The following is a 19,781-nucleotide window of genomic DNA, read 5'->3' on the forward strand; positions in this document are numbered from 1 at the left end:
GGAGGGGTAGAGGTTGGGGAAGGAGCTCACCTGTGAGTGTGACTCTTTCCCTCGGCTGAGGTCAGGTGAGGCAGGCTCTGTGGCTCTGGAACCAGTATCCTTTGTTGTCCCCCATAACATCAATTCTTCTCCCCCCCGCCCCATGGAGCACCCCCTCCTTTCTCCCTCCTCCCCAGGAGCACCCCTCTCTCTCTCCTCCCTCCCCTCCGTCAGGGCTGGGTTGGGTGAGGTGCTGCGGGGGAGGAGAGGCTGGCTGCCTGCTGAGGAATGAAAGTGAAAGTAACTCACTTCCTGGGCAGCGAGCCAGGATTGGAATGTCACACAGGGCTGGGTTGGGGTTAGCCAGATGTGTGAAAAATCAGGACAAGGAGTTGGGGTAGGGTGAGCAGATATCCCTATTTTATAGGGCCAGTCCTGATATTTGGGGTCTTTTTCTTATATAGGCTCCTTTTCCCCCCTCTCCCCGCCCCCACTGCTTGTCCTGATTTTTCACACTTGCTGTCTGGTCACTTTAGGTGGGGGTAATTGGTGCCTATATAAGACAAAGCCCCAAATATCAGGACTGGCCCTATAAAGTCAGGATATCTGGATCTGGCCACCCTAGCTGGGGAGCGCCTCTCCCCAGGCTGGCAGCTGCTAGCGATTTGTCTCATCCGGGGGGAGCTGCACAGGGCAAGATGAGCTGCTGTGGCTCCATGGGTGACCTGTCTGAGATCAGATGCTGTGCTAACTTCACCATGGTCCATAAGGCTGGTGGTGGTGCCCATTGGCGTGTGATTGGACCTGAGGGTTTGCTGCTGCTGTTGCCACTCTGCACCCCAAGAGGTGGATTTTGGGGTCTATTGCAGCTGTTGGACCAGCAGGCTGGGGGGTGAGCCAAGCATGAAAGCAGTACTGTGTTGCCATTTAGATTGTCATTTAACAACTTTGTTTGCCAAAAATTCTTGCTAACAATCCTGAATCCAATTTCAATATTTTTTTTTTAAAAAAAAATCAATATCTTAGCCAAAACCAGAAAATTAAGTTGTTGACAATTATTAGTGACAGGTTTGGTTTGAGGCAGGGAGTGGGCCAGTTTTCATCAGAGAAACAAAAAATGTTGACTGACTTTCCTATAGCCTGTTACTCCTGATAAGAACCCTCCAACAACTGTAATATGCTCATCTCCTTACTAGTGTATAAAGCAGGGGTCGGCAACCTACGGCACACGTATCAAAGGTGGCAGGTGAGCTGATTTTTGATGGTATGCAGCAGCAGGCTGAGCGGCTCAGCCCATCACTACTCTGGGGTTCCGGCTGCTGCCCTATTGTCAGCTGGGATACCAGCCATCGGCCCCACTCAGCACCTGCTGCTGGCCTGGGGACCCCCAAAGAACCCCAGGCTGGCAGTAGACTGAGCAGGCCAGCTGAACCACTCAACCTGCTGTCAGCCTGGGGTTCCATTCACTCAGCTGGCAGTGGGCTGAGTGGGCTGGTGGCGGGCTGAGCAGGGCCGGTGGGGGGTTGAGTGGCTCAGTCTGCTGCCAGTCTGGGGTGCCAGCAGCACTCAGCCTACTGCTACTCCAGGGTTCTGGCTGCTGGCCCCTTGCCAGTCAGGAGCTCAGCCGCCAGCCCCACTCTGCCTCCTGCCAGCCTGGGTGAGCAGAATCCCAGGCTGGTAGCGGGCTGAGGGGGGGGGGGTTGGCGGCCGGGATCCTGGCTGGCAGGAGTTGGTGGTCAAAACCCCAGACCAGCAGCGGGCTGAGCAGGGCCTGGGATCCTTGTCTAGGGTTCCAGCCACCAGCCCGCTGCCGGTTTGGGGTTTCATTTACTCAGCTGGCAGTGGCCTGAGCAGGACCGGTGGCCAAGACCTCAGATCATAACAATAGTTTATTTATATAATATAGACATAGGGAGAAACCTTCTACAAACATTAAAATGTATTACTGGCACGAGAAACCTTAAATTACAGTGAACTTGGCACACCACTTCTGAAAGGTTGCCGACCCCTGGTATAGAGTGACCATATGTTGTACTAAGATTCTCCTGCTTTTTTTTTTTCCCTGTGAGTCAGTATAACTTTTGCCAGCCCAGAAGTTGGGCAGCCAATGTTTTACATTTTCACAATGTTTTCTCCAACTTTCATAAAGTAAATACATAGTTAATATGAGTTAAAAAGGCTAGGGACACTCCTTTGTGAAGAATCTGTACAGCAGATCATGCCCGTAGACGATCCAGAAAAGAAATTTGAGGTTGAATTTTTTAATGTTGTGATGGATAAAGCAGTATCTGCTGTTGATGAAAGGTTTAATACCTTGCAAGTACACCATGAACAGTTTGGATTTTTGTATGACATAACTAAATTCAACGAAATAGGAAAACAAGAGCAACTAATGACAAAGTGCAAGAACCTAGAGAGCCTCCTGAAGCACGGTGATAGTTTTGATTTAAATGGACTTGAACTGTACGAAGAATTGAGTACACTGTCATCAGTGTTGCCACATGCAAAATCGGTGATGGACATTGTACAGTTTATTCATACCTGCAAACTTGTTGACATATATCCTGATGTGTACATTGCCACTCGTATTCTACTGACAATTCCTGTAAGAGTAGCCTCAGGAGAACGGAGTTTCTCAAAACTAAAGCTCATTAAAAACTATCTCCGCTATACCATGAGTCAGGAACGCTTAACTGGTCTTGCTATTCTTGCAATCGAACAAGACACGACTTTGTCTTTGTCATACGATGACATTATTACTGATTTTGCAGCCAAAAAAGCCAGAAAGATTGCTTTTAATTAAAAACAAATCTTTGTTTCAATACCTCTTCATATAAATTTCCAATAAATTTTTGATAAATTAAAAAAAATATATTATTTGCATCATTCTGTCATATCAGAATTTTTTCTATAGTGCTGCTTCTTTAGTGCTAGTCCATCAGCATTACAGTGTGCTTAATTAAGTTAAACTGGTTTTAATAACGTGAATGTGGCAAGTTTTCCAATACTGAAAGCTTATGTTTGTGTTGCTAAGAGTAGATCAGGCACAGGGGCACCAGTTTAATAATCTCGCCTAGGGCACCATAAATCCTAAGGCCAGCCCTGTTGGCATCTCTGTTTAAATATGGGCCTTCTCCTTGGGACAGTCATTTACTTGGTGGGCAAAAGCCCAACAGGCCAACACACCCCATGAAATGACAATCCACCCCTCCAGATAGAAGCAAGACAGTACTGGCTCCTGCTTGCTTGCTTGAAAAGGGGGAAGCCTCTTCTCCTTGTCCCTTTCCTCTCTCTCTCTCCATTGCTGGCAGGGGCCCCTATATTTTCTCCCATACTTGCTTCCAAGATGAAGATGGCTTTCCCCTCTCTTTTGTCTCTTCTCTTCATGGCTGTTCTGCGAGGTGAACTAGAGAAGTCCTCTCCAGTGTTCCCCATGAGGGTTCTAGTACACTTCACACTGCTGGGTCTAATAGTTTTTATTTAGCATTTCATTTTAACAGGTCAGCAATCAAAACAAGTGAAGTACCAATTCTATGAACTGAACTATCAGTTCCAGGAACATGGAAGAAAATTTGGTGGTACACCTATAATAGGTATAAGGATGAGCTAGGGTTAAAGCACTACATTGGAACTTAGAAGATCTGGGTTCAGTTCCTGGTTCTGTCACAGCTTTATATGTGATCTTGGGTGAGTCACTTAATCTTGCTGTGCTTCATCTGTAAAATGGGTTGAATATTTTTCCTAACACTGAGGGGCATTTCAAGGATAAATTCATTAACATAATAAAGGTGATGAATACTGAAGATTAGGGAATAAAACAATAATGACATGATGATGACAATGCAGGTGAGAACCTGGATACAAAATAACAGAAAATTTTAGAAACTTGAGAAGAAACATTGGTAAAAAATAATTGGTAGGAGGTAATGATGCTTTCCAGCTTCTCCTTAATTATGTGGTGGGGTCATTCAGTGTTTACAACATCACTGTCCAATGACAGAGAAAAAATGGATCTGTTACAGCAAAAAAACAGCATGAAGATTTGTCACATGGACAGACAGTACACTAAACAGGCTACATGTCTTCAACCAGGATAGCTTTCATGAAACTAACAAAGAAGTGGCCTGCTTCTGATGGAGATGTGGATGCCGAGCAAATCACATTATGTATTTGTATCAGAAAAATAGTGAGAACGGTGAAGAAAAAATTACAAACAGTGAATGGATTCATGATTATGTCAGATATCTTTAATGAACATGAAAACTCTTCATTAGAGGTATTTTCTCTACTATTTTTTTCACTTTGAAGGGCATATGATTTCAAAAATGGCAAATTTACTAACGAGTCCCAGCCTGTGTAGTTATGTAATTGCATGGTTGCACAATCTTAGTCCTAATCAGGTAATCAGACACCATTCAGAATGCACTGTTTATTTATAGTAAGGTCTATATTAAATGATACAATTAACTAGATTATTGCAGTTAGCCACTGGCCTCAGTAGAGGGTGTTATACTGCCCCCTGGCCTCAGAAAGGAAAATTGTTTCCCAGCGCCCTGGATCTCTCCATGGGCTAATGTGGAAGGAAGGAGGAAGTTCCATGGCTTTACCTCCTTCCTGCACAATCCCTGCCCTCCCTTGAGTGCAGGACCAGCAGTTGCCCCTGGCAGCTGTGCTAGGTGCATGAGAATGAGATTTGTGGGATCCTTCCCTATGAAGCTCCTGTGCAATGTTAGGAACAATCAGGTGATAATAATTGAATGGAGTTTGGTGAATAACTCTCTTCAGAAGATATTTATAGTTTATTATTCAGAATTTTCCAAGTAATTTTCTTAGTAAAATATTTACTAACTGATGTAAAGTAAACAATGAAAAATGCTTCCTTTTTAAAATTTGGTCCTGAAAGTCTTGCGTATTTTTGACTCCCTCTAGCTAAACAGACCTACAAACTCCAAATACACACCCACATGCAATTTAATAACATGTCAAGAACTTGTCATATTTTACACTTACATACCAACTCAGTCATTCTGCTAATTCATCATATCTTCATTTAGCTTCACAAGGAAAAGAAGATGGAGCTTTTCAGATTTATCAGTTACTTCCACTCACTGGTGCTACAAGGGGCACCTTCCTCTATAGAGGAGCTGATTTCCCAGAAACTTGGGTTTCAATTGCCCTCTATTACCATAGCCACTTTTACTTATAAGGAGACAATAGGGAGAAGGCACATAGCGTCACACAAGCTTATTCTTTTAACTATTATATCGTATTGTTGTTAAAAGATGATCTATTATATTTTGGATAAATGTTTACATATCATGGGCTACTGTGCTGCTCTCCACCAGTTCTTATCCTCCAACAGTACGCAATATTTAAAAGAAAAATGAAGGCACGTTTGCCTGGGCATATGAAAGTTAACGCATGAGGGAAGCAGTAAGTCTAGGGTGAGAAAGAAGGCTCTTGTTTCAACACTCAAATGGAAACAATTGCATTTATTCTTACAAAAATATAACTACGTTTATAGATGCGGAATATTTCAGACACACTCTGAGCACTATGGAAATAATTATAGATCCTTCTTCTGGAAATAGTCTTTTTATCTCGCAGTTCACCTGAATTTCAGAAGAACACTGAAACATCACTGTTAAACTATCTGCAAGAAGTCTGATTGTCTTCTTACTTACACCAGTGTAAATCAGGCATAGCTCCACTAAAGCCAATGGTATTACATTGGAGTAAAATGGGTGCAAATGGGAGAAGCACACCTAACGTCAGATGTTTAACTTACTATATCTATTAAGAGAAGATTCTGTGATTATGGATCATGAGCTTTATGTTTCCTAATCAGCCATTTCTAACTTCATTTTACCAGATCTGGGTGACATGCAAAAACTGAGAAATGAATGTTCTCACACAGATATATTGAGCTATATTCAGTCCTGCTAGCAGCAGATACAACTCCATGAAATTCAGTTCAGTTTCACCTGTGTACAACAGGGTTTAAACCTGGCTTACTGTTGCTAGCTGAATAAAATATTACCACCACTTGTGGACAGGTGGACTGTTTCTGCAGAAAGGAAAAGGCGTGTGGTGGTCTTCCACACTAGCTTAGCATCAGTTACATCATTTTCAATCCATCAGCTCCTTGTTTTTTCCTAGCCTACTGTGGATGGCAACATGGTAGTGCTGAATGCAGGGGACTGGACTAGAAGATCTCTCGAGGTCCCTTCCAGTCCTACGATTCAATGAACACTGAGCCACTGTGACGTTGTGGGGTTGGCTAAAAAGGGACACACACAGCGGAACACTTTATAAAATATTTACATGGGGAAAGGGAAATGGGCCAAACCCTCCACTGACACTAGCTAAGCAGAGCAGCAAGAATGAGCAGGGGTGTTAACAGAAGCATCTTCTGCACAAGAAATCCTGCCAGACTGGATTTCTCGTGCAGACACGAACTGTGAGGCTCATATGGCTGCTCTACTGAGCATGTTGATCCTCTGCCAATAGTCACTCACTAGCTGATGATAGCAGTGGATACGCTAGTCAACCTAGGGAACTAAATACACTTTTGTTTCAATAGACCCTTCCTCTTTGGGAACACGGTGCATGCTAGGGATTTCTCCTAGCACACGCTTATGTGCCATGAGGTATTGTGCCTGGTTATTTTTGTGGTGAGAAGAGAATGCCACTATTCTCTTTCCACGGCTCTCTGCTTTTTAGCACAGTAAATGATAGGAGTTAGCCCTGTGTATGTATGTAAGTTCCTCCCTTTCAAACTTAAAAAACATTCACTTATGTGTTTAAAATTCACATAACAGTTCAAATAATTCACATGCATATTCCCCTATACATTAAAAAAATCCAGATCACTATAGCTGCCAATAAATGTGCTGCATATATGCTGTAGTCTGTGGTCCTTCTTAAAGAATACCATAATTAGGTTCTCTTCCTCTTTCTGGAATATTTTAATATGTATAGGACTGACTGCTGATCTCACACCAATATAGCCTCACTGACTTTAATAGAGTTAGCTCCAGATTGAAGATGTTGTGTGACCAAAAGCAGGGCCCCTTGTTGCTAAATTTGTGATGATATTCTCTGTAGCTGTTCATTCTATGAGAAGTGGATTTATGGAGGGAAATAACGGATCTCTCCGAAAGACTGAGTTTGCTTAACTTAATATCTTACTTCTCTTTTAGAATCTAGTTTTTGAGCTAAGACAGCCTCCATTTACACAGTATGGAACATATTGCAACTGCAGTCATAACTTAAAGGCTGTGTGAAAATTTAAGACAAGATTCAGAAGAAACAATGATTTAGGTTTAGGAATACTGCATCTGCAGTCATCATGAGGAAGTCTGGGTCAATGATCAAAGCCCAAGTCTTTCCAGTCTCCACTGACTGCTACTGAAAAGGCCTTTTACATAAGAGTAGCTAGCTACCTTCTTACATGGTCCATATCACCATATATCTGAGCAACTCACACATTAATTAATGCATCCTCTCAGTACCTCTCTGAGGTAAGGAGGTGTTGGCATTTCAAAAGTGCTCAGCATTTCAAAAGTGCTCAGCTGGAATAAGAACTTGACACCAATGGGAGCTGGCAGGTGCTGTGTACTTCTTGAAAATCTGGCCACTTTATTTAGGTGCTTAAATAGGAACTGAGTTCTTTTGAAAAAATGACCCTATGACTTACCCAAGATCTTACAACCATTCTATAGCAGAGCCAGGCAATGAACCCAGATTACCCTAGTCCCAGGGTCATCCTTTGGCCACCATAATGGTATATTTACAGGTAGACACATCATAAAGCTCAGATTGGCATGTTAGTGTTGTGTTCTTTTCTAAGAATGTTGCATCCTTACTAACAGACAAGCTTCCTTTTGGCTAAAGGTCATCGATTTACATGGGCAAATTTTAGATCAGTTCTTCCTCTCTGACAAATTACCTGTGAGTGTCCTCATTGCTAAGGAAACTGGGATACGTATGTGCTGACATTTAGAAAATTCTCTGTATAATATGTCTCCTGATGTTGGTTTCTTATTCCTCCTTCCCTGGGTTAGTGTGACTCAAGGTGGTGTGGCTGGAGCCTTCTGATGAAATTTTGACATCTACAGCTTACTCCTTGTATAGAAAGGTCACGCTATGCTCTCAGGTCCTATCTTATCAGGAAAGATGAGGAAGCCTGACAGAAATTCATTTGTGAGATCCCAAAATGAAAAGCATTCAGGACCAAAATAATGAAAAAGAGGTAAAGAATTTAGACCAAACTGTTCAAATCTGATTGCTTAAACTTAAATCCATACTTGGATACCACAATAAAAGTGGTCTGATTTCCATGAGTGTTGCACAGCCACAACTTCCACTGAAGTCAGTAATAGCTGTGGGTGATCAGATCCCCCTAAAAATCAGGCTACTGAACATTAACATTTTAGTCTTTAGTTCTAAAGATTCAGAAAGAAATGTCTGGAATCAAGCAATGGGTGCAGTGGTTCTAGCCAACCAAGAGAGACTTGGCAATCACGATCATTTATGGTTCATTTAAATCTTTTAATTCAATTAAAAATAAGTAAGAATATATAGAGTAAATTCTAGCCTTCCATGATTGTGCTGCACCATAAGTGTTTAAAAATCAAAGTGGTGCCAGGAATGGTTTCAGGAGTAGAGCCATCTGTTGATGCCGAGCAGGATAGCTCAAAGTCCACAGTTGAACACCCCCTGGGGGGCCTTTAAAAAAGAAGCAGGCCTTCACCACCTGTTCTAGAGCATAGGCATCTTGCAGATAAAGATCTAAATCCTTAAAGGTTAGATTTCAAAAGGCACAAAGAGTAGGCAGGCATCCCTAAATTCATGTAGCTGGAGTAGCGTAACTGAGGTCGACTTACTGCGGTGTCTACACCATGCTGGGTCAATGGGAGATGGTCTCCCACTGACTTACCTTACTCCTCTCGTTCCCAGTGGAGTACTGGAATCAATCGGAGAGCGCTGTGCCGTCGATTTAGCGGGTCTTCACTAGACCCACTAAATTGACCCCCAGTGTACTGATCGGAGCAGTGTTAATCCCTCAGTAGTGTAAACATAGCCTAAAACATTAAACTGAGGTAAACTAGAAATTAGAAAAAAATCAGGAGTCTCAAGAAAATGATCTGGAATTATGAGAACTCTGAATGTGAATGTAAATTCTACAGTAAGTTTGGATTTCAAGCACTAAAATTAATATGCAACTGGCTACCAACTTTACTACGACTTTAATAGTGACTTCACAATAGAGAACACAGCCATGTGAAAATGTCTAATTATAAACTAGTGCATAGAAAATTAGCACTGGACAATAGAAAAAAGTAATTAACTTGTGTAAATTATTTTACAGACTTTCAAACATTTTTTCAGTTTTGCAGGTATATGTTTTTAAAATTATTTTTATATACAGATATAGAGTGGTCAAGTATGTAGTGTGACTGTACAGGCTGTACCATCCTTTTGGCTGGCTTGCCCTGCAGGCTGTTGGGCAGGAGGATGGGGACATGCTCCCACTTCTGCCTCACCCCCTGTGAGGTGCCTACTATCCTGAGAGGTGGAGAGGTATTAGATCCTGATCATCACAATGGATCAGGAAACGTATCATTTGACTTGACATGGTCTTCAACTAAAACTGGCTTTGATCATGTCTAAAAGTAGAACAATATAAACTCTGAACTCAGGTCTGAGTGTTTAAGAGACAGATGAGGCACCTCCCTACCCCCGAAGGAAAACAAAGAGGGAAGCAGATAAAATGGAAAGAAAATCCAAAAAAAAGTAAGTCTCTTTATATTGATGAAAGAAGGCAGAAAAAAGATAAAGTGATACATTTCTAGCAATGAGAAACACAGTAAGCCTTGGCATCATGTATCTTAGATAACAGCTGAAACAGTAATAAATCCTGAGGTTTGCAGTGAATTGAACCATTATCATTGTTTCTTTTTATTTGTTTTCATTGTGTTTTGTCAGCTGACTACATGCCTTCTTGCTTTACTCTTATACGTTTTTGGTTTATTTCCTGAAAATAAAATAGATATACAACAATGCACGCACGTATAATCTTTCCCTATAAGCTCCCAGCATAAGCATGGGCGAAGCTCCATTCAGGAAAAGGAGGAAGATGGAACACACCGAAAAGAGAATGGGGAGGGGGAGTCAGATGAATCATGTAATGATTTCCCTATTCTAGATAAAAACAGCTGTTTATATGAGCATAATTTAAGGGACAAGAGACTAGGCTTTCATCTGTAGTGATAATTTAAGACTAATTAAATCTGTCCTAAACGGGGATGGACTAGATCAATACAACTGATTCAGCGATCTCATTTTCTGACCCATTCTCAATCTTATGCAATTTCTTCTGAAATTGTGAGGACTGCCCAAGCACCTCATGGATCATCTGATTCACTTACTGTCTAAAGAAGCTGTTTCTTGGGTTAGCCTTTAAAGCAGCAGGACTTACTGAGTGATCCCACATTGTCTCATGGCACAGAACTTGGCTGTGTGCCTTGCTGTGCTGCACTACTTTTTCATATTGGGGGCAGTGATGTGTCTTTTCTTTGTGGCATGTCCACAGCTGCAGTGCAATTTGGATAGCACTCCTTCCTTTGTCTACCTTATTTTTTAGTTGCCTATTCATTGCACAAGGCTCTTTGTCCTTTCTGTTTATTTTAATAAAACATACCTGTACCCAAAAGGGTTCTGGAGGGCTTGACTCTGGTCTACCATTGGATTTCTGATGGTCAACAAAGAAGATGGGAGCTTTCTTGTAAGTGTCATTAGCATTCACTAGAGCAGTTGAATTGTATTCTTCTTGGCAAGTTTAATAACAAAGGCTGATGTGTTCTTTATATTTGTATATAAAGTACAAAAATTGAGAATTATATTTAAATAAAAAAGGTCTTATGTTGATTTAAAAATGTACATGATTCACTTTTCCTGCTGTCAATATACCATTTTATTAGGGGTCACTATGTTATGGACAACTATCGTTCCAAAGGACTTGTTATTATCTACAATAGCAATATCTATTATTTAAAAAGCAAACTGAAATAGAATTAAAATGGCAGGACACAAGTGACTTTTCTTTGTCCACCAAATAACATCAGTTATATAATCCTCCAAGACATCATGGGCTAATGGAGCTATGCCGATTTATACCAGCTGAGGATTTGGCCCACTATTTACATGACTGTACACATGCTAACTTGGTGACGGAAAAAATTGAAACAAAATTTATTTAGAGACAATTTTGCCAATATTCATGTACCTTATTCTCCCATCTTTATTCTAGGAAACGTCAAATGAAAATGAGTTACTCAAAGTTCTTCTGCTGTTTTCTCCTTATTTGTCATCTGCAATCAAAATCCTCTGTCTGCAACATCACAATTCTGGTTTGAAAAGTTTCCAAGAGATGCCAGCAGCTCTTTAGAGAGACGCTAAATCTGTATTTATATGGTGGACTATAGTTAAGTTTGCAAGGTTGTCATGGAGTTCATGGAAGTCACAGAATCTGTGACTTTCCGGGACCTCCCTGACTTCTGCAGCAGCTGCAGCTGGCTCAGGGACCACCTGAGCAGCTCAGTCAGCCCCTGGGCTAGCTGCACTTGCTGCTGCTGCTGAGGCTGTCTTGGGCCACCGCCTGTACTCCCAACACCAGCAGCAGTTTGGGTGTGGGAGTTGGCTGGGGGTTGGGGTGTGGGAGGGAGTGAGGGCTCTGGGCGGTGCTCACCTTGGGGGGCTCCCTGGAAGCAGCAACATATCCCTCCCCTCCTCAGCTCCGAACTCCATGTGCTGCCTCCGCCTGCAGGCACCACCCTTGTAGCTCCCATTGGCCATGGTTCCTGGCCAATGGGAGCTACGGAGCTGGTGCTTGGGGCGGGGGCAGTGCGCCGAGCTAGGAGATGAGGAAGGGACATGTCCCTGCTTCTGGGTAGCCACGAGGAGCCGGGTAGGGAGCTTGCCATCCCACAACCCCCCACAGCAGCAGCGGGGGTCCCAGGCTGCTCTCCTGCAGCGCCCCTCCGGGCTGCCACCTCCAGCACCCACGGTATCCCCTGGCCACTCTTGTGCACCTGTGACTCGCCTGCCCCTCTTGCCCCCACCAAGATTTAGTCAGGAGTATATAGTACAAGTCACGGACAGGTCACAGGCCATGAATGTTTGTTTACTGTCCATGATCTGTCCATAACTTTTACTAAAATACTCATGACTAAAACGTAGCCTTAACTATAGTGTCTCCTATTGAGTAAATGCTCTAGAGAGCATTTCAAAAACTGTCTGAACTTCAACACTTCCAAAAAAAGTGTATTTTTCTTCTTTCGTAAAACAAAACAGACAACCTCCCCCAGAACATTCTTATACAAACATCTTTAAACCATGTTAAAAGTGTGGCATAAATCTACTTTAACAATAAACTCAGAGATAAAGACCCATCCTGTTTTGCTGTTCCATAGCAGATGATGTGGCCCCCTATTTGGGCCTACATCAACATAGGATTATAGGAATACAGCCAAAATGGAGAGAGATAGGGATGAAACTTCAGCACTTGAGTCCAGTTTCCTGTATTCTGTAACGTTCACTGCTGGTGAAAGATGGCAGATTGAAAATCTTGAAAAGTGAATTCTTCTACTTATTCACAATCCAATTACAGCACAGCCAACTACAATGCAAGTTCTCTGCCAGTGTAACCAAGTCCTAGCCTAGAGGCAGCACCTCTAAGGCTACATCTACACTGCATGCTTCTTTTGACGGTGTGCTGAGTATGTGCTCAAGTAGCTCTCACTCCCAGCATGGGTTAAACTAACAGTGTAGACAGTGAGGCCTGGCTAGGGTGAATAGAGAACAGGCATGCCAGAAGGGTGTAGATACTTACCCATGGACATACCCTACATGGCTCTCTACTTGCCCAAGCCATGCCTCCCCATCTACAATGCTATTTTTACCCATGTACTGTCTTGCAGTTTCCCAGTGGCCAGAACCTTTCCCTGCCATAGGAAAAGACTCCAGCAGCAGGGAAAGACACTGGCAGCCTGAAGGCAGCAGCGAAGGGCTGTGGCAGTTCCCCACTGCTAGATCATTTTCCTGCTGGAGGGAAAGACTAACCCGCAGCTCCCTGTTGCTGGAGGTTTTCCCCACTGCAGGTAAGGACTCCAGCAATAGGGAGGGTGATGGGAAAGGCTCTGCTAGCTCCCCACTGCTGGAGCCCTTCCCCACAGAAGGTAAAGACAAACGGGGAAACGCTCTGCTGCTGAAGTTTTCCCTGTGGCTTCCCACACTGCGACAGTCTGTAACTGACACATACACATGGCAGTGTGAGCACAGCTTGCTTTTCACTGAGGCTTGTAGCTACACTACCCTATATGCCACCAAAGGTGGCAAATGGTGTAGACGTAGCCTAAGGGTGCGAGAGTTGTTCAACATCCATTGATTCCTTTGCCTCCCTCCCAGAACCATCAACAAAGGTCCCAGTGTCAATGTTTTCTGTGATGTGGCAACCTGCCCAGTATGAATTATACTGAGACCATCAATTCAAGTGTTGACAACTAAACAGCCATCAGATGATAACTTTTGGTGCCTTATGAAATCAGTGACTTGGAGTGAAAGACTCTAAATCCCATTAACAACGATTTGAAATCACCGAGACTCAAACACCATTCAACAAAAAGACTCCAACTCATTTACTTGCAAGGAAGATATTTTCACCAGGAGATTCTCAATCGTTACGTAGAATACCTTGATGTTATATTCACAAGGATGGTTTTTTTAGTTGGGTGAAGTGAAGAATTTTGTTTCAAAACTACTCTACTCCATCTCTAATCTAAAAAATACTGTTCAAAGTTTTGCAACGATCACTGACACTTACATCCTCTTTAAATATGTAAACATGCTCAGGCCCACTTCCTTAAATACTGGAGTGTCAGTCATGTATTTGTCACAATATTTAATGGATGAGACATTTCATCTCAGAAGATGACAATGCTAAAAAATGTGCTTTCCCTCATACTCTTCATGTGCAGCAAAGCCATTTCTAGCCATAGGCACGATGAGTTATATATGATTAAAGAAAAATGAAATTGTTGTTAAGGAGGATGAGAGCGTCATATCTTAAAGAAATCCAACAATGTAATGTTTCTTGAGATGAAGTCAGCCCTTACAGCAGTTGCCTCATGGGCAGACAGCATAAGAAAAATGGTGGAAGAGTATTCAGTGTAACCTCTTGTCTACTTCAGCTTCAGTGGTGGAAAGCATTAAATATCTATAGCATTCCATCTGGTGAGAGCTGGTGTCATGATCACTCTGAGATATGACCTAAAGTCAAACTAACTAGAAAAAAAGATTATGAAAACATTTATATGTGGCAATTTTCTAATATTAATAGAGATATTATTCTGACTTACCTTTCTTGGCTTAATACACTCCCATCCTGACACTCTTTTGAAGACTAGTATTTTGAGTGTAAAAAAAAAGTGTTGTTCATAATGAAGACTAGTATAACAGAGGTTTAGTGCATTTGCAAAATCTCATAGAGGAAAAATGTACCACCTGTATTTTAATAATGAATGTGAAGCAAATTTAAACAATTTATGCTTAATTCCCTTGTCTATTAATATACATACAGTGAGCATGGAGCAAAAATGAACATAATATGTACATTTGACATAAAGTTGGATAATCTGAAAATGCCAATATTTCATGTTGCAGAGCAAAGCTTACCTTGTATCCTGATGATTTGATGTGCACTCCTCGCTTGGTCAGAGTAGATTTCATTCGGATGAAAAAAGAGCGCTCTAGGGTGTTGTCAGTGGTTAGTAGACTGGGGCTTGTTGATTCCACTAGGGAATAGAAAAAAATACATACACAGATAATTTAGATTTTTATACAGCCCCTCTAAGCTATTTCTCAGGTGCAATCCTTGAACTTGCTAAAAATAAATGACTGATGGATGCTGAGTGTTGTAATCAATTTACCTCATTTACAAAATGTTTATTTAGCAAAAAAAAATGAAAAATATATGTACAAACAGTAACTCTCATTTTCAGGTTCTTTTTTACCAAAGAATTTTAAACACAGAGTTGCCTCATTAACTCTTTCCTATGCAACTATGCTGCCAGCTTTTTTTTTTTTAATTGTGAAGTTCCTTAATGTTATGTGACAGGGTAAGTGTTATTGGGGAGGCAAGGCTGTCTACTGAAATGCATGTGCAAGCTCTAATCCAGAGTTCTATCCCATTTTCCCTACTTTGTTTGCCGTGACACCTTGGTCACACTTCAGATCTTGACGCCTCAGTTTCCCCCTTAGTTTGGGTTAATTAAAAAAAGCACCATGTGACCAACAGATGAAAAGCACTACTATGATTGGCAATAATAACAACAATAATTAGGTATTAGTGACTAATGACCACACCTTTGTGTTCAAATGCCTCAGCCATAAGACATACTAGATAAGAACAAATGCTATGTGCCGAGTATGATAAAATAATATATGCAAATTTAGGGAATGTAATATCACCATGTTCCCCATGCAACTTTTTAATATTTTTGTTTTCAATCCAAAGGCTTCTATGCAATGTTTTCTTCTAATAAATAATTCACAGAAGCTTCTGGAGCAACCCTACAACAAACAACTGCTGAAGAATGAAACATATTTCAGTTCCAAGGAGTTATTATTAGCAACAATGAATTTAAAAAAAAAGATGTTTAAAATCAAGAAAAATACCTTGTTGCTGTCCTTTTAGAGAATATGATCAATTTCTGGTCAAAACCATTCCAAGTATTTACAAAAGCATTTGATATGCAGCACATACAACCCTGCTTGTTTGTGAGCTAAGGATTATCTTGTGTTGTGTTTGTTCTAATGTGGTCACGTTTTCTTGTATTTATGGCATTTCTACTCTGTTATGATGAAACTGCTGATAAGAATGTCCCTTTCTTTAGTATCTCTTTTAAGGTTTTTTGTTTTAGAGAGCATGAATTCGATGTCATTTTAAATGTACAGCTCTTTATCACTCGAGGGAAAAGCAGAGCCATGTTATATTTAGTACTTTCATTTCTTCTGATTAAATATGAATTACTATGAAATTTTTCTCATCATCTAACACACCATAATACGCCAACAGCTTTTTAATACACTATATAAGCACAAACTTCTGCTCTAAGAGTTTAATTTGCCCCTCTAATCCAATCACATCAACCTTATTTCTCTTATCAGAGATTCCCATTTTGAATTAAATGAGCTCATTAGTTTTAATCAAAAGCAGAGAGATCAAAACTTAAACGTAAATGCTTTAGATCAGAACTGTCAGTCAGCCGTGCAGTTCTATTTTACTAAAACACAAGATCAGAGACCCTTAGAACCAATTTTTTCTCGTAAGGGAGGCTGAGAGTTTGAAGATGCTATATCCTTCTTTTATTCTCTCTCTCTCTTCCCAAGGACAGATTACACATTTAAGGTTAGACTTAATTTAGAGCTTTTTTTTTTCATCCTGGTGGAAATGGAAAAGTATGCCAATCTACTGTTGTCTTTTTCACATTTATTGGCGCTGGTCCTTAGAGACCTGAACAAACGTGAAGCCATCAGAATCCATGCCACAAACCTAGCCTCAAAAAATTCAGCTCTGCTCAATAATATCATGTTTGCAACATCTAAGAAATGAAACTTTCAAAAAAAGGAAATGTATTTCAGGGTCAAGGTTACTGGAACTCTGATACAGCAATGAAGGGCCAACCAGAATACAAACAGTACTTGTGATATGAGAATCATTATTAATTATTGCTGCCTACAGTACAGTGTTTTAAGAGTACATTAAGAAACCACAGCATGGGTGCTTCCTGCTGTGTGAAGAAATGCGAGAATCAGCTTAACGTGTGCAGTAGCTGCAGTCCAGCGCATTATACCCTAATACAGGCAATAAGTACGACATGTCCCCATGTGTTGTAATGGTAATTACCTAAACACACAGAAGTAATGTTAATTAAACACACAAAACCTTGCATCTGAATAAAATTAAAGCTGTGGCATGAACATATCATACCCAAGAAATGTAAAGATGAGAACATTTTATCCTTAATTCAAATTTCTGAAGAAAAGTGAAACAACCTATATTTAGTAAAGTATCCTTGGCACTGAATATTTCCTGGGTTCTTTTGAGCTTGTATCACAACCCTGATATTATTTGACCTTTAACATATCTATAAAACCTATATAACTTTCAGTTAACATTATATCATGCAATGTTATTTAATAATGTTAATCATTATTATGCATATGGTATTTTAAAGGGAGGATAAAAAGTTACAGGGACATATTCTACCCTTCCTACATGCACAGAACACACCTACTCAAGTCAATGTGAGATTTGCAGAGAGATAAACGGTGGAATATGGCCACTGTGAATGTCCAAGAGTTGATTTTAAATGTTAATCACTGAGCCATTTAATAATATTTTTTCCAATTATATTGAAGGAGAATAGCAATCTAAGTGCTATCAGAATGAAAATCTAAAACATTTCATGTTTAAAGAGATCTGTTGGCATTTTAGAAAAAGCAAAAAAGCAAGAATCTGGGAAAGTCCTACTTTGCGTCAATTGGTGATGTTCAAGAGAACAATCTTGACAATCTTGACAAGCTACAACATTAATATCTCTGCTGAGTTTAAGGGGATTCAGTTAAAGAACAACTTGGTCTCAACACCATTAAAATAAACTTTCACTTGCACCTAAACTTCTTCTTTGATACAAAAACCTTTGTTAAATTGAACCAAGAGGAAAACGAGGAGCTGTTTACACACTGCAAAGGGGAGTCCAAATAGGAGGGGACATACACATTAGCAAGAAAGGGATGCTTGCTAGCTCATCTCCTATTGTAGGCTTATAAGCATCTTCCTGAATATTCTCAAAATCTGGTCACAGTTTGCATGTGCAGTAGAGAACCACTAAATTCAGGCATGCACCTGGGCAACACAAATATGTAATTTCAGTTGGACTCGACTCTGACACATCCCTTTTAAAATACTTCTATTTCCCTCTGTGCACAGGTTTGCAGTTTATTGCCTCTATCCAGGCATTACAAGACTTTCAAGGAAGACTTAATCGTCAGCAGCTAACTATCCTATTTTCCCCCCATATTATTGGGTCTTAAAGTGAGCTTCTAATCAGAAAAACGACCCTTAAAATGATATTGTTTTCATGCTCATCCTCTCTCGATAACCTACAGATCAAATTTTCTTACTTTACTAGTAAAAATATTGTTTGATCAAGACACATTGGCGACCAAGGACAGACACAGGATGGATTTTAAGCCGTAGGCTGCAACTTCATTAAACATGACAGGGGAGAGTGCAACCCACCCTGTCACTCAGACTCACATACCCACTAGGGGTTACAGGGCTCCTACCATATAACCCCTAAATCCAGGCACACTATTCTCAGCCTGCCCTTAGGATTCAGCTCACTCTTCTGAATCCCTTTACAGCTCCATCCCACATCCCCTTGGTGAGGAGCACAGAGGGTACTAAAAGAGGAGTACCTTAGTGAATGAAGGCCACAAGGTCTCCCTCATACCATACATACAAGGTCCATCAGCAAAAGACCAAGTCTTTTATTTCTCATCTTTTTAGCCTTTTAACCACACTGGAAACCTGCCACAAACTGTGGAACTAACATCCCTACAAGGTACTACCACTAATTATTAAATCCTACTCCTATTTAATCTATCATAGAATCATAGAATATTAGGGTTGGAAGAGACCTCAGGCGGTCATCTAGTCCAACCCCTGCTCAAAGCAAGACCAGCACCAACTAAATCATCCCAATCAAGGCTTTGTTAAGCCGGGCCCTAAAAACCTCTAAGGATGGAGATTCCATCACCTCCCTAGATAACCCATTCCAGTGCTTCACCACCCTCCTAGTGAAATAGTATTTCCTAATATCAAACCTATCTGTGCCTCTAAGATGCTGCGAGGAAGGCAACCCCCACCACCCTCAGCCTCTGCCAATTTTGCCTCAAAAAAATTCCTTTCTGGTCCCCAAAACAGGCAATTAATCAGACCCATACCATCTGCAAAACACAGCTCCAATACTACAGTTTTAAGGAGGGGAAGTGCACTGCTGAAATGGAGCAAGAAAAAGCTCCCAAGGACCTGGGCTAAGGTTTGAAGGAGTTCCCCTCTTCCCCTAACTGGCCCCTGGGTGGATAAAGTCTTTGGAGAAAGAGGAGCCACTCCAGTGTGTTCTCCCTCAATCCTTTCTACTGAGACTTCCCAATCACTATCTGTCCCATCAAGTTTTCCAACCATTGAGGCAAGTGGGTGGCATTTTATAACTGGGAGCAGCAGCAAGTCAAGCTGATTTCTTTCCAGCCCATCACCCTTAGTAAGTCCTTCTGAAGTCTGTGGGACTACTGATGTGCTCAGAGATAAGTACATGGTTAGGTGCATTGCTGGATCAGACCAGAGTTGTCAGCTTGCAAGATCAAGTCCCAAATGAACCATTTTGTTGATGTAGCAGGAGCCAGAATAGAATCCAGCTCACCCTCCCCTAGCAATATTACTATGAAGGACTAAATGGAATCAAATGTAGAAAAATATTTTTGCTATAATCCACTAGGTCCAAAACCATGATTTCTGTAGTACTGGAAAAGGAGAGTCCCAGCTTTCTAAGTAGATAAACAGCATTTCTTTCTAGCCTGAGAAGGCCCTTAAAATTCCAGTGATGATATATATAGAAAAGCTGTTTTGGGTCATTGTTAGAGGTTTCTCAAATGTGCTAGTTATAATTTCTCTC

General features: G+C 41.1%; 1 protein-coding gene across 3 annotated transcripts in view; it reads right to left on the reverse strand.

Annotated features, from left to right (window-relative positions):
* Nucleotides 1–19,781, reverse strand: part of NPAS3 (neuronal PAS domain protein 3) — an 858,327-nt gene that overhangs the window by 64,886 nt on the left and 773,660 nt on the right. For all 3 annotated transcript variants that reach the window (XM_030559309.1, XM_030559308.1, XM_030559310.1), the window contains one exon: nt 14,716–14,834. In XM_030559309.1, coding sequence (XP_030415169.1) covers nt 14,716–14,834 — 119 coding nt within the window. The remainder of the gene's footprint in view (nt 1–14,715; nt 14,835–19,781) is intronic.

Source organism: Gopherus evgoodei, chromosome 4 (assembly GCF_007399415.2).
Source record: "Gopherus evgoodei ecotype Sinaloan lineage chromosome 4, rGopEvg1_v1.p, whole genome shotgun sequence".
NCBI classification, from domain to species: Eukaryota; Metazoa; Chordata; order Testudines; family Testudinidae; genus Gopherus; species Gopherus evgoodei.